The sequence below is a fragment of the Phoxinus phoxinus genome (assembly GCF_949152265.1).
Source record: "Phoxinus phoxinus genome assembly, chromosome: 6".
NCBI classification, from domain to species: domain Eukaryota; kingdom Metazoa; phylum Chordata; class Actinopteri; order Cypriniformes; family Leuciscidae; genus Phoxinus; species Phoxinus phoxinus.
The window spans coordinates 45,072,449-45,088,190 of NC_136881.1; the positions used below are offsets into that span (position 1 = coordinate 45,072,449).

The following is a 15,742-nucleotide window of genomic DNA, read 5'->3' on the forward strand; positions in this document are numbered from 1 at the left end:
ACTCACGCACGCACACACACACACACACGCGCGCTCACTGGCGCACACACACACTCACTGTTGCACTCACTCACGTCTCGCCTCGCTCACATATTCAACCCGTCGTGGAGGACCGTTAAAGAATTAAACATGCTATAGTCTTTCTGTCGTGAGGCATCGCAGACGCGACGTAGGTTGTCGCCCACTATGACACACTATACGAGATGAAACGATCGAATCTTGCGTTTCGACGCCCGTTGTCGTTATTACGAATCTCCACGACACCCATACGTCAAACGGATCGTGCCAAAATCGTGTAGCCTATTCTGAACCAGGCAGGTAATAAACGTTTGACATATCACGCAAAGAACCTATTAAAGCACTAAGACATGGGAACAGTATAGTTAACAATCACATTTATCACAAGTCATATCGTCATCGCAATATTAAACAATGTTATCGCACATCGCAGCTTTTCCTCATATCGTGCAGCCCTAGTAGTATTGTATAAATATTAATATTTGTATGACCCTCGAATATGTAATATTTCACCAGTAAGCACTGGGAGACTTCACTGTGTGTATCACTCCGCTTGTCTGTGTTTGATGCCCCCGAACCGCCCTAGCAAGGACCTCTTTATTTATAAAGCCCTGTGTACGACCCCATGCTGTTCACTTTTTATATAAAAAATAACATATTATTTATTCATAATGGCTAGGTTAAAATATAGCTTGTGATATTTAGCTCACTTTGCAGCAAAGGCTCTGTTGGCTTTTATTATTTGAGAAACAAAAACTTTAAACATGTTAAATTTATGCAAATATTTTATTATTTGTATGACTACATCACAAAGAGTCAAGTCTTGTAAAAGCAATAGATTGAAAACATTGACATTTCATAAAAGTGTATAAATAATAGCAACGCAGTTCAAAATGGCCTTTCTTTAAATGCAAATGTTCTTTGAGTATTTTATTTGTGAAGGTAATGCATGCCATGTACTCACGATACTCCTAATCACAAGAAGAACAACACTTCACACTGGATGTGTGACAGGGTTTGGCCATGGAAAAATTTTCAGTCAAAAGATTTTTTTTCCTTTAATCCCTGTGTGTGTGTGTGTAGCTGATGTGTGTGTGTGACTGACCCATGTGTGTGTGTGACTGACCCATGTGTGTGTGTGTGTGTCAGAAACACGCACTCATGCAGCAGGTGGCGCATCAGACCATCGTCATGCAGTTCATCCTGGAGCTTGCCAAGAGTCTGAAGGTGGATCCGCGCGGATGCTTCCGCCAGTTCTTCACCAAGATCAAGGTGTGTGTGTGTGTTTGTGTGTGTGTGTGTGTGTGTTTCTCATGAGCCTCTCCTTCGTGCTGGTCATGCAGAGTCAGTATAATGCGGCTGTACCTGAATAGCACTGATTCACTTCAGCTGTATTGTATGAGTGCTCTTCTTTTTAAATAACAAATATCAAGTAATTGTATTTATATATATATATATTGTCATTGTGAAATAAAGTACTGGTCTCATTCACACGGCTGCCCTGTCTCTGTGTGTTTTAGACTGCAGACCAGCAGTATCAGGACGCGTTTAACGACGAGCTGGAGTCGTTTAAGGAGCGAGTGCGCGGCCGGGCGAAGATCCGCATCGATAAAGCCATGAAGGAGTACGAGGAGGAGGAGCGCCAGAAGCGCCTGGGTCCCGGAGGCCTGGATCCCGTGGAGGTGTACGAGACCCTGCCAGTGGTGAGGCTCACACACACCTCTGCTCATACAGTTGCCATCGTGATGCTGACAGCCTTCAGGAGAACATCCAGCACCATATGGAACATGTTCTCAATATATCGTGAAATGTGGCTGGTTTAGTGGGATTCATCAGAATATTAATTATCTAAGCAATCTTTGGTTGCATCCTAAAGGCTCGGTCACTGATGTTATGCGTAATTTTCAATAGGAATAGTTATTTTTGCGAGAATTTTCAATAGTCTTTTCAATAGGAATCTGTACGATCGTGAGTAAAAAACGCCACGCGTGTCACAAGTAGGCATGTGCCGGTATCAGATTTTCATGCTGCGATTAATTGATTGAGCACAAGAGAAACGGGTTAAACATTTAAACAAACTTCAGTGTTGTCCACTCAGTAACTTTAATAACTTTTTAAATAACAAAAAGTACCTCAAACATTTAAATATAAATAAATCGATACACAATAAGAAAGTGCAAACTGCAAAATAACTACTTTTATTATTTATTTTAAAAGTAGATTTAAGAGCAAAAGAACAACTGTATAGAATCAACAATAAATTATTCTATTACAACTTAAATAACTTTTCAAATAACAAAAAATACCTCAAACATTTAAATACAAATAAATATAACTAAAACGATACACAATATAAAAGTTAACTGAGCAATTATGACGAGAAACCCAGACATCGGCAAAGGGACGGATGGCCCGACGAAGCGTCCTCATAGGAGAGGAATGCGGACGCACGCTGACAACATATCAAAGGTGGGCTTGCTCATCCTAGGACCCACTGCTCCTCGTTAAAGCCCGCCACGGTCTCATGAAAGTACGTATAGCACAAATGAAATCTCTCCTGCCATTTGCGGCAAAAATATGTTATGCACTTTATGGCGTGTAATACGCACACGCACTCCACACCCCTAATCCCACCCAAGCGGTTTACAGTGCGTATCATGGCATATAAATCTCCGACTTTACCCTTTAAAAGAGGGATAAATCAAATAAGTCAGCACCGTTCCTGCTTACGCCATGCTTCTACTTGTGGGGATTGTTTACATTAGACTAAAGCATGCCGCTGCGAACTGCTCAGCATGCACACAGCGCTTCTACATGCACACACATGCACACAGCACTTCTACATGCACACACATGCACACAGCACTTCTACATGCACACAGCGCTTCTACATGCACACAGCGCTTCTACATGCACACACATGCACACAGCACTTCTACATGCACACAGCGCTTCTACATGCACACAGCGCTTCTACATGCACACAGCGCTTCTACATGCACACAGCGCTTCTACATGCACACAGCACTTCTACATGCACACAGCACTTCTACATGCACACAGCGCTTCTACATGCACACAGCGCTTCTACATGCACACAGCGCTTCTACATGCACACAGCACTTCTACATGCACACAGCGCTTCTACATGCACACAGCGCTTCTACATGCACACAGCGCTTCTACATGCACACAGCGCTTCTACATGCACACAGCGCTTCTACATGCACACAGCACTTCTACATGCACACAGCGCTTCTACATGCACACAGCGCTTCTACATGCACACAGCGCTTCTACATGCACACAGCGCTTCTACATGCACACAGCGCTTCTACATGCACACAGCGCTTCTACATGCACACAGCGCTTCTACATGCACACAGCGCTTCTACATGCACACAGCGCTTCTACATGCACAGCACTTCTACATGCACACACATGCACACAGCGCTTCTACATGCACACAGCGCTTCTACATGCACACAGCGCTTCTACATGCACACAGCGCTTCTACATGCACAGCACTTCTACATGCACACACATGCACACAGCGCTTCTACATGCACACAGCGCTTCTACATGCACACAGCACTTCTACATGCACACACATGCACACAGCGCTTCTACATGCACACAGCGCTTCTACATGCACACAGCGCTTCTACATGCACACAGCGCTTCTACATGCACACAGCGCTTCTACATGCACACAGCGCTTCTACATGCACACAGCACTTCTACATGCACAGCGCTTCTACATGCACACAGCGCTTCTACATGCACACAGCGCTTCTACATGCACACAGCGCTTCTACATGCACACAGCGCTTCTACATGCACAGCACTTCTACATGCACACAGCGCTTCTACATGCACACACATGCACACAGCGCTTCTACATGCACACAGCGCTTCTACATGCACACACATGCACACAGCGCTTCTACATGCACACAGCGCTTCTACATGCACACAGCACTTCTACATGCACACAGCACTTCTACATGCACACAGCGCTTCTACATGTGGGGATTGTTTACATCAGAGTGCCGCATGTTTTACGCATAAACGCAGTGTTTTTTAAAGCGGTTGATGAAAAATATGCTAATGCGCGTTCTAAAAATCTAAATTTGGATCTATTATTATTCACGGTATTTTGATGTGCCCGCGATAACAATATTGTGCATATTCATTACCGCGGTTTATCGCACTACCGAATGCCGAATGTCTAGTCACAAGTTTGTTGTGTAAATTCACGCAGTTTTTAAACAGAAATCTGCTCGGTTTGAAGTGACTTTAGTGTGAGCAGCGCTTCTTACATCCACACTACTGACAGTGGACCTTAAAACTAATGAGGGCTAAATGCGATTTTAAACGTATTATATTGTCAAAACTGAAATTTGAAATTTCCTGGCTTTTTTCATGATAACAGAGGTCTAGGGGTTATGAAACTACCATATGAGTTTCAAAAGAGTCGATCCACAGACAAATGCATACAGCCTGCATAAAGTAGCTTTGCCTTTTCACGAGCTGTTGTGACTTCCGTATAAATGTGATGTCAGAACTACTCAGTCACCGCCTTCAGTCACCACCCCCACCAATGGTGGGTCACTCAGAAAACAACAGGCCAATCAGAAGAATGGCTCATGAATATTATGTAGACAGGCCAAAATCGACCTGTTCTTGGCAGAGCTCCCGAGAAAGGAGCTGTAAAAATATATTGAGATGGTTTTTGGTACTTATACCGCAAATATTCTTAAGGACATCAAAACCTAAAATAAAACTTACAGGTTCTCATAAACAAACGCTTCTGTCATAGCAGTGATTCTTCTGTCTTCATCTCCACAGGAAATGCAGAAATGCTTTGATGATAAAGACATTCAGATGCTTCAGGAAGCCATCAGCAAGATGGACCCCACGGTCAGTGTAGCATGAGTCTGACCAGAGTTGGCAAATGTACCGGTACTTAGTGGTGTTGTAAGTGTGACTGTTGCAAGTGTGACGGTGTTGCAAGTGTGACTGTAGTGTGTGTGACGGTGTTGCAAGTGTGACTGTAGTGTGTGTGACGGTGTTGCGAGTGTGACAATGTTGCGAGTGTGACTGTAGTGTGTGTGACGGTGTTGCGAGTGTGACTGTAGTGTGTGTGACGGTGTTGCGAGTGTGACTAGTGTGTGTGACGGTGTTGCGAGTGTGACTATAGTGTGTGTGACGGTGTTGCGAGTGTGACAATGTTGCGAGTGTGACTGTAGTGTGTGTGACGGTGTTGCGAGTGTGACAATGTTGCGAGTGTGACTGTAGTGTGTGTGACGGTGTTGCGAGTGTGACTGTAGTGTGTGTGACGGTGTTGCGAGTGTGACAATGTTGCGAGTGTGACTGTAGTGTCTGTGACGGTGTTGCGAGTGTGACTGTAGTGTGTGTGTGACGGTGTTGCGAGTGTGACTGTAGTGTGTGTGACAGTGTTGCGAGTGTGACAATGTTGCGAGTGTGACTGTAGTGTGGGTGAAGGTGTTGCGAGTGTGACTGTAGTGTGGGTGAAGGTGTTGCGAGTGTGACTGTAGTGTGTGTGACTGTAGTGTGTGTGTGACAATGTTACGAGTGTGACTGTAGTGTGGGTGAAGGTGTTGCGAGTGTGACTGTAGTGTGTGTGACGGTGTTGCGAGTGTGACGGTGTTGCGAGTGTGACGGTGTTGCGAGTGTGACAATGTTGCGAGTGTGACTGTAGTGTGTGTGACTGTTGCGAGAGTAACTGTAGTGTGAATGCCGATGTTGCGAGTGTGACTGTGTTGCAAGTGTGACTGTAGTGTGTGTGTGACAGTGTTGCGAGTGTAACTGTAGTGTGACGGTGTTGTGAGTGTTGCGAGTGTGACTGTAGTGTGTGTGACGGTGTTGCGAGTGTGACGGTGTTGCAAGTGTGACGTGTTGCGACTTTGACGGTGTTGCGAGTGTGACGGTGTTGTGAGTGTTGCGAGTGTGACTGTAGTGTGTGTGACGGTGTTGCGAGTGTGACGGTGTTGCAAGTGTGACGTGTTGCGACTTTGACGGTGTTGCGAGTGTGACGGTGTTGCGAGTGTGACGGTGTTGCGAGTGTGATGGTGTTGCGACTTTGACGGTGTTGTGAGTGTTGCGAGTGTGACTGTAGTGTGTGTGACGGTGTTGCGAGTGTGACGGTGTTGCAAGTGTGACGTGTTGCGACTTTGACGGTGTTGCGAGTGTGACGGTGTTGCGAGTGTGATGGTGTTGCGACTTTGACGGTGTTGCGAGTGTGACGGTGTTGTGGGTGTGGCTGTAGTGTGAATGACGGTGTTGCGAGTGTGGCTGTAGTGTGAATGACGGTGTTTTGCGATTGTGATGGTGTTGCGACTTTGACGGTGTTGTGGGTGTGGCTTTAGTGTGAATGACGGTGTTGCGAGTGTGGCTGTAGTGTGAATGACGGTGTTGCGAGTGTGGCTGTAGTGTGAGTGACGGTGTTGCAAGAGTGACGGTGTTGCGGGTGTGGCTTTAGTGTGAATGACGGTGTTGCGAGTGTGGCTGTAGTGTGAATGACGTTGCGGGTGTGGCTGTAGTGTGAGTGACGGTGTTGCAAGAGTGACAGTGTTGCAAGAGTGATGGTGTTGCGAGTGTGGCTGTAGTGTGAGTGACGGTGTTGCGAGTGTGGCTGTAGTGTGAGTGACGGTGTTGCAAGAGTGACGGTGTTGCGGGTGTGGCTGTAGTGTGAATGAAGGTGTTTTGCGAGTGTGGCTGTAGTGTGAATGACGGTGTTGCGGGTGTGGCTGTAGTGTGAGTGACGGTGTTGCAAGAGTGACAGTGTTGCAAGAGTGACGGTGTTGCAAGAATGACGGTGTTGCGAGTTTGGCTGTAGTGTGAGTGACGGTGTTGCGAGTGTGGCTGTAGTGTGAATGAAGGTGTTGCGAGTTTGGCTGTAGTGTGAGTGACGGTGTTGCAAGAGTGACAGTGTTGCAAGTGTGACGGTGTTGTGAGTGTGGCTGTAGTGTGAATGACGGTGTTGCGAGTTTGGCTGTAGTGTGAGTGACGGTGTTGCAAGAGTGACAGTGTTGCAAGTGTGACGGTGTTGCGAGTGTGGCTGTAGTGTGAGTGACGGTGTTGCAAGAGTGACAGTGTTGCAATGTGACGGTGTTGCGAGTGTGGCTGTAGTGTGAATGACGGTGTTGCGGGTGTGGCTGTAGTGTGAATGACGGTGTTGCAGGTGTGGCTGTAGTGTGAGTGACGGTGTTGCAAGAGTGACGGTGTTGCGGGTGTGGCTGTAGTGTGAATGACGGTGTTGTGAGTGTGGCTGTAGTGTGAGTGACGGTGTTGCAAGAGTGACGGTGTTGCGGGTGTGGCTGTAGTGTGAATGACGGTGTTGCGAGTGTGGCTGTAGTGTGAGTGACGGTGTTGCAAGAGTGACGTTGTTGCGGGTGTGGCTGTAGTGTGAATGACGGTGTTGCGAGTGTGGCTGTAGTGTGAATGACGGTGTTGCAGGAGTGACAGTGTTGCAAGAGTGACGGTGTTGCGAGTGTGGCTGTAGTGTGAATGACGGTGTTGCGAGTGTGGCTGTAGTGTGAATGACGGTGTTGCAAGAGTGTGGCTGTAGTGTGAATGACGGTGTTGCAGGTGTGGCAAGAGTGATGGTGTTGCGAGTTTGGCTGTAGTGTGAATGACGGTGTTTTGCGATTGTGATGGTGTTGCGACTTTGACGGTGTTGCGAGTGTGACGGTGTTGTGGGTGTGGCTTTTGTGTGAATGACGGTGTTGCGAGTGTGGCTGTAGTGTGAATGACGGTGTTGCGAGTGTGGCTTTAGTGTGAATGACGGTGTTGCGAGTGTGGCTGTAGTGTGAATGACGGTGTTGCGAGTGTGGCTGTAGTGTGAGTGACGGTGTTGCAAGAGTGACGGTGTTGCGGGTGTGGCTGTAGTGTGAATGACGGTGTTGCGAGTGTGGCTGTAGTGTGAATGACGTTGCGGGTGTGGCTGTAGTGTGAGTGACGGTGTTGCAAGAGTGACAGTGTTGCAAGAGTGACGGTGTTGCGAGTGTGGCTGTAGTGTGAGTGATGGTGTTGCGAGTGTGGCTGTAGTGTGAGTGACGGTGTTGCAAGAGTGACGGTGTTGCGGGTGTGGCTGTAGTGTGAATGAAGGTGTTTTGCGAGTGTGGCTGTAGTGTGAATGACGGTGTTGCGGGTGTGGCTGTAGTGTGAGTGACGGTGTTGCAAGAGTGACAGTGTTGCAAGAGTGACGGTGTTGCAAGAATGACGGTGTTGCGAGTTTGGCTGTAGTGTGAGTGACGGTGTTGCGAGTGTGGCTGTAGTGTGAATGAAGGTGTTGCGAGTTTGGCTGTAGTGTGAGTGACGGTGTTGCAAGAGTGACAGTGTTGCAAGTGTGACGGTGTTGTGAGTGTGGCTGTAGTGTGAATGACGGTGTTGCGAGTTTGGCTGTAGTGTGAGTGACGGTGTTGCAAGAGTGACAGTGTTGCAAGTGTGACGGTGTTGCGAGTGTGGCTGTAGTGTGAGTGAGGGTGTTGCAAGAGTGACAGTGTTGCAAGTGTGACGGTGTTGCGAGTGTGGCTGTAGTGTGAATGACGGTGTTGCGGGTGTGGCTGTAGTGTGAATGACGGTGTTGCAGGTGTGGCTGTAGTGTGAGTGACGGTGTTGCAAGAGTGACGGTGTTGCGGGTGTGGCTGTAGTGTGAATGACGGTGTTGTGAGTGTGGTTGTAGTGTGAATGACGGTGTTGCGAGTGTGGCTGTAGTGTGAGTGACGGTGTTGCAAGAGTGACGTTGTTGCGGGTGTGGCTGTAGTGTGAATGACGGTGTTGCAGGAGTGACAGTGTTGCAAGAGTGACGGTGTTGCGAGTGTGGCTGTAGTGTGAATGACGGTGTTGCGAGTGTGGCTGTAGTGTGAATGACGGTGTTGCAAAAGTGGCTGTAGTGTGAATGACGGTGTTGCGAGTGTGGCTGTAGTGTGAATGACGGTGTTGCAAGAGTGACAGTGTTGCAAGAGTGACGGTGTTGCGAGTGTGGCTGTAGTGTGAGTGACGGTGTTGCGAGTGTGGCTGTAGTGTGAGTGACGGTGTTGCAAGAGTGACGGTGTTGCGGGTGTGGCTGTAGTGTGAATGAAGGTGTTTTGCGAGTGTGGCTGTAGTGTGAATGACGGTGTTGCAGGTGTGGCTGTAGTGTGAGTGATGGTGTTGCAAGAGTGATGGTGTTGCGAGTTTGGCTGTAGTGTGAGTGACGGTGTTGCGAGTGTGGCTGTAGTGTGAATGACGGTGTTGCGGGTGTGGCTGTAGTGTGAGTGACGGTGTTGCAAGAGTGACAGTGTTGCAAGAGTGACGGTGTTGCGAGTGTGGCTGTAGTGTGAGTGACGGTGTTGCGAGTGTGGCTGTAGTGTGAGTGACGGTGTTGCAAGAGTGACGGTGTTGCGGGTGTGGCTGTAGTGTGAATGAAGGTGTTTTGCGAGTGTGGCTGTAGTGTGAATGACGGTGTTGCGGGTGTGGCTGTAGTGTGAGTGACGGTGTTGCAAGAGTGACGGTGTTGTGAGTTTGGCTGTAGTGTGAGTGACGGTGTTGCAAGAGTGACGGTGTTGCGGGTGTGGCTGTAGTGTGAGTGACAGTGTTGCAAGAGTGACAGTGTTGCAAGAGTGACAGTGTTGCAAGAGTGACAGTGTTGCGAGTGTGGCTGTAGTGTGAGTGACGGTGTTGCGAGTGTGGCTGTATTGTGAGTGACGGTGTTGCGGGTGTGGCTGTAGTGTGAATGAAGGTGTTTTGCGAGTGTTGCTGTAGTGTGAATGACGTTGTTGCGGGTGTGGCTGTAGTGTGTGACGGTGTTGCAAGAGTGACAGTGTTGCAAGAGTGACGGTGTTGCGAGTGTGCTGTAGTGTGAGTGACGGTGTTGCGAGTGTGGCTGTAGTGTGAGTGACGGTGTTGCGAGTGTGGCTGTAGTGTGAGTGACGGTGTTGCAAGAGTGACAGTGTTGCAAGAGTGACGGTGTTGCGGGTGTGGCTGTAGTGTGAGTGACGGTGTTGCAAGAGTGACAGTGTTGCAAGAGTGACGGTGTTGCGAGTGTGGCTGTAGTGTGAGTGACGGTGTTGCGAGTGTGGCTGTAGTGTGAGTGACGGTGTTGCAAGAGTGACGGTGTTGCGGGTGTGGCTGTAGTGTGAATGAAGGTGTTTTGCGAGTGTGGCTGTAGTGTGAATGACGGTGTTGCGGGTGTGGCTGTAGTGTGAGTGACGGTGTTGCAAGAGTGACAGTGTTGCAAGAGTGACGGTGTTGCAAGAATGACGGTGTTGCGAGTTTGGCTGTAGTGTGAGTGACGGTGTTGCGAGTGTGGCTGTAGTGTGAATGAAGGTGTTGCGAGTTTGGCTGTAGTGTGAGTGACGGTGTTGCAAGAGTGACAGTGTTGCAAGTGTGACGGTGTTGTGAGTGTGGCTGTAGTGTGAATGACGGTGTTGCGAGTTTGGCTGTAGTGTGAGTGACGGTGTTGCAAGAGTGACAGTGTTGCAAGTGTGACGGTGTTGCGAGTGTGGCTGTAGTGTGAGTGACGGTGTTGCAAGAGTGACAGTGTTGCAATGTGACGGTGTTGCGAGTGTGGCTGTAGTGTGAATGACGGTGTTGCGGGTGTGGCTGTAGTGTGAATGACGGTGTTGCAGGTGTGGCTGTAGTGTGAGTGACGGTGTTGCAAGAGTGACGGTGTTGCGGGTGTGGCTGTAGTGTGAATGACGGTGTTGTGAGTGTGGCTGTAGTGTGAGTGACGGTGTTGCAAGAGTGACGGTGTTGCGGGTGTGGCTGTAGTGTGAATGACGGTGTTGCGAGTGTGGCTGTAGTGTGAGTGACGGTGTTGCAAGAGTGACGTTGTTGCGGGTGTGGCTGTAGTGTGAATGACGGTGTTGCGAGTGTGGCTGTAGTGTGAATGACGGTGTTGCAGGAGTGACAGTGTTGCAAGAGTGACGGTGTTGCGAGTGTGGCTGTAGTGTGAATGACGGTGTTGCGAGTGTGGCTGTAGTGTGAATGACGGTGTTGCAAGAGTGTGGCTGTAGTGTGAATGACGGTGTTGCAGGTGTGGCAAGAGTGATGGTGTTGCGAGTTTGGCTGTAGTGTGAATGACGGTGTTTTGCGATTGTGATGGTGTTGCGACTTTGACGGTGTTGCGAGTGTGACGGTGTTGTGGGTGTGGCTTTTGTGTGAATGACGGTGTTGCGAGTGTGGCTGTAGTGTGAATGACGGTGTTGCGAGTGTGGCTTTAGTGTGAATGACGGTGTTGCGAGTGTGGCTGTAGTGTGAATGACGGTGTTGCGAGTGTGGCTGTAGTGTGAGTGACGGTGTTGCAAGAGTGACGGTGTTGCGGGTGTGGCTGTAGTGTGAATGACGGTGTTGCGAGTGTGGCTGTAGTGTGAATGACGTTGCGGGTGTGGCTGTAGTGTGAGTGACGGTGTTGCAAGAGTGACAGTGTTGCAAGAGTGACGGTGTTGCGAGTGTGGCTGTAGTGTGAGTGATGGTGTTGCGAGTGTGGCTGTAGTGTGAGTGACGGTGTTGCAAGAGTGACGGTGTTGCGGGTGTGGCTGTAGTGTGAATGAAGGTGTTTTGCGAGTGTGGCTGTAGTGTGAATGACGGTGTTGCGGGTGTGGCTGTAGTGTGAGTGACGGTGTTGCAAGAGTGACAGTGTTGCAAGAGTGACGGTGTTGCAAGAATGACGGTGTTGCGAGTTTGGCTGTAGTGTGAGTGACGGTGTTGCGAGTGTGGCTGTAGTGTGAATGAAGGTGTTGCGAGTTTGGCTGTAGTGTGAGTGACGGTGTTGCAAGAGTGACAGTGTTGCAAGTGTGACGGTGTTGTGAGTGTGGCTGTAGTGTGAATGACGGTGTTGCGAGTTTGGCTGTAGTGTGAGTGACGGTGTTGCAAGAGTGACAGTGTTGCAAGTGTGACGGTGTTGCGAGTGTGGCTGTAGTGTGAGTGAGGGTGTTGCAAGAGTGACAGTGTTGCAAGTGTGACGGTGTTGCGAGTGTGGCTGTAGTGTGAATGACGGTGTTGCGGGTGTGGCTGTAGTGTGAATGACGGTGTTGCAGGTGTGGCTGTAGTGTGAGTGACGGTGTTGCAAGAGTGACGGTGTTGCGGGTGTGGCTGTAGTGTGAATGACGGTGTTGTGAGTGTGGTTGTAGTGTGAATGACGGTGTTGCGAGTGTGGCTGTAGTGTGAGTGACGGTGTTGCAAGAGTGACGTTGTTGCGGGTGTGGCTGTAGTGTGAATGACGGTGTTGCAGGAGTGACAGTGTTGCAAGAGTGACGGTGTTGCGAGTGTGGCTGTAGTGTGAATGACGGTGTTGCGAGTGTGGCTGTAGTGTGAATGACGGTGTTGCAAAAGTGGCTGTAGTGTGAATGACGGTGTTGCGAGTGTGGCTGTAGTGTGAATGACGGTGTTGCAAGAGTGACAGTGTTGCAAGAGTGACGGTGTTGCGAGTGTGGCTGTAGTGTGAGTGACGGTGTTGCGAGTGTGGCTGTAGTGTGAGTGACGGTGTTGCAAGAGTGACGGTGTTGCGGGTGTGGCTGTAGTGTGAATGAAGGTGTTTTGCGAGTGTGGCTGTAGTGTGAATGACGGTGTTGCAGGTGTGGCTGTAGTGTGAGTGATGGTGTTGCAAGAGTGATGGTGTTGCGAGTTTGGCTGTAGTGTGAGTGACGGTGTTGCGAGTGTGGCTGTAGTGTGAATGACGGTGTTGCGGGTGTGGCTGTAGTGTGAGTGACGGTGTTGCAAGAGTGACAGTGTTGCAAGAGTGACGGTGTTGCGAGTGTGGCTGTAGTGTGAGTGACGGTGTTGCGAGTGTGGCTGTAGTGTGAGTGACGGTGTTGCAAGAGTGACGGTGTTGCGGGTGTGGCTGTAGTGTGAATGAAGGTGTTTTGCGAGTGTGGCTGTAGTGTGAATGACGGTGTTGCGGGTGTGGCTGTAGTGTGAGTGACGGTGTTGCAAGAGTGACGGTGTTGTGAGTTTGGCTGTAGTGTGAGTGACGGTGTTGCAAGAGTGACGGTGTTGCGGGTGTGGCTGTAGTGTGAGTGACAGTGTTGCAAGAGTGACAGTGTTGCAAGAGTGACAGTGTTGCAAGAGTGACAGTGTTGCGAGTGTGGCTGTAGTGTGAGTGACGGTGTTGCGAGTGTGGCTGTATTGTGAGTGACGGTGTTGCGGGTGTGGCTGTAGTGTGAATGAAGGTGTTTTGCGAGTGTTGCTGTAGTGTGAATGACGTTGTTGCGGGTGTGGCTGTAGTGTGTGACGGTGTTGCAAGAGTGACAGTGTTGCAAGAGTGACGGTGTTGCGAGTGTGCTGTAGTGTGAGTGACGGTGTTGCGAGTGTGGCTGTAGTGTGAGTGACGGTGTTGCGAGTGTGGCTGTAGTGTGAGTGACGGTGTTGCAAGAGTGACAGTGTTGCAAGAGTGACGGTGTTGCGAGTGTGGCTGTAGTGTGAGTGACGGTGTTGCGAGTGTGGCTGTAGTGTGAGTGACGGTGTTGCAAGAGTGACGGTGTTGCGGGTGTGGCTGTAGTGTGAATGAAGGTGTTTTGCGAGTGTGGCTGTAGTGTGAATGAAGGTGTTGCAGGTGTGGCTGTTGTGTGAGTGATGGTGTTGCAAGAGTGACAGTGTTGCAAGAGTGACGGTGTTGTGAGTTTGGCTGTAGTGTGAGTGACGGTGTTGCGGGTGTGGCTGTACTGTGAGTGACGGTGTTGCGAGTGTGGCTGTAGTGTGAGTGACGGTGTTGCGAGTGTGACGGTGTTGTGAGTGTGGCTGTAGTGTGAATGAGGGTGTTTTGCGAGTGTGGCTGTAGTGTGAATGACGGTGTTGCAGGTGTGGCTGTAGTGTGAGTGATGGTGTTGCAAGAGTGACGGTGTTGCAAGTTTGGCTGTAGTGTGAGTGTTGAGTGTGACTGTAGTGTGAGTGTGGCGGTGTTGTGAGTGTGACTGTAGTGTGAGTGTGACTGTAGTGTGAGTGTGGCGGTGTTGTGAGTGTTACTGTAGTGTGAGTGTGGCGGTGTTGAGTGTGACTGTAGTGTGAGTGTGGCGGTGTTGTGAGTGTTACTGTAGTGTGAGTGTGGCGGTGTTGTGAGTGTGACTGTAGTGTGAGTGTGGCGGTGTTGTGAGTGTGGCTGTGTTGCAAGAGTGACGGTGTTGCGAGTGTGGCTGTAGTGTGAGTGACGGTGGTGCGAGTGTGGCTGTAGTGTGAGTGACGGTGTTGCAAGAGTGTAGCTGTAGTGTGAATGACGGTGTTGCGGGTGTGGCTGTAGTGTGAGTGGCGGTGTTGCAAGAGTGACGGTGTTGCGAGTGTGGCTGTAGTGTGAGTGACGGTGGTGCGAGTGTGGCTGTAGTGTGAGTGACGGTGTTGCAAGAGTGTAGCTGTAGTGTGAATGACGGTGTTGCGGGTGTGGCTGTAGTGTGAGTGACGGTGTTGCAAGAGTGACAGTGTTGCAAGAGTGACGGTGTTGCGAGTGTGACTGTAGTGTGAGTGTGGTGGTGTTGTGAGTGTGGTGGTGTTGTGAGTGTGACTAGTGTGAGTGTGACTGTAGTGTGAGTGTGGTGGTGTTGTGAGTGTGGCGGTGTTGTGAGTGTGACTAGTGTGAGTGTGACTGTAGTGTGAGTGTGGTGGTGTATTGAGTGTGACTGTAGTGTGAGTGTGGCGGTGTTGTGAGTGTGACTGTAGTGTGAGTGTGGCGGTGTTGTGAGTGTGACTGTAGTGTGAGTGTGGCGGTGTTGTGAGTGTGACTGTAGTGTGAGTGTGGTGGTGTTGTGAGTGTGACTCTATTGTGAGTGTGGCAGTGGTGTGAGTGTGACTAGTGTGGCGATGTTGTGAGTGTGACTGTAGTGTGAGTGTGACTGTAGTGTGAGTGACAGTGTTGCGACTGTGGTGGTGTTGTGAGTGTGACTAGTGTGAGTGTGGCGGTGTTGTGAGTGTGACAGTGTGAGTGTGACTAGTGTGAGTGTGGTGGTGTTGCGAGTGTGACTGTTTTGCGAGTGTGACTGTAGTGTGAGTGTGGCGGTGTTGTGAGTGTGACTGTAGTGTGAGTGTGGTGGTGTTGTGAGTGTGACTGTAGTATGTGTGGCGGTCTTGTGAGTGTGGCGGTGTTGTGAGTGTGACTATAGTGTGAGTGTGGCGGTGTTGTGAGTGTGACTAGTGTGAGTGTGGTGGTGTTGTGAGTGTGACTAGTGTGAGTGTGGTGGTGTTGTGAGTGTGACTGTATTGTGAGTGTGGCGGTCTTGTGAGTGTGAGTGTGGCGGTGTTGTGAGTGTGACTGTAGTGTGAGTGTGGCGGTGTTGTGAGTGTGACTAGTGTGAGTGTGGCGGTGTTGTGAGTGTGACTGTAGTGCGAGTGTGACTAGTGTGAGTGTGACTGTAGTGTGAGTGGTGGTGTTGTGAGTGTGACTAGTGTGAGTGTGGCGGTGTTGTGAGTGTGACTGTAGTGTGAGTGTGGTGGTGTTGTGAGTGTGACTGTAGTGTGAGTGTGGCGGTGTTGTGAGTGTGGTGGTGTTGTGAGTGTGACTGTAGTGTGAGTGTGGCGGTGTTGAGTGTGACTGTAGTGTGAGTGTGGCGGTGTTGAGTGTGACTGTAGTGTGAGTGTGGCGGTGTTGTGAGTGTTACTGTAGTGTGAGTGTGGCGGTGTTGTGAGTGTGACTATAGTGTGAGTGTGGCGATGTTGTGAGTGTGACTAGTGTGAGTGTGGTGGTGTTGTGAGTGTGACTGTAGTGTGAGTGTGGCGGTGTTGAGTGTGACTG

At 49.8% G+C, this 15,742-nt stretch overlaps 1 protein-coding gene across 1 annotated transcript in view; it reads left to right on the forward strand.

The window, feature by feature from the left end:
• cdc37 (cell division cycle 37 homolog) overlaps positions 1-15,742 on the forward strand; it is a 41,420-nt gene that overhangs the window by 12,482 nt on the left and 13,196 nt on the right. Inside the window, exons 5-7 of the mRNA XM_079614760.1 lie at positions 1,168-1,290; positions 1,539-1,721; positions 4,870-4,941. Coding sequence (XP_079470886.1) covers positions 1,168-1,290; positions 1,539-1,721; positions 4,870-4,941 — 378 coding nt within the window. The remainder of the gene's footprint in view (positions 1-1,167; positions 1,291-1,538; positions 1,722-4,869; positions 4,942-15,742) is intronic.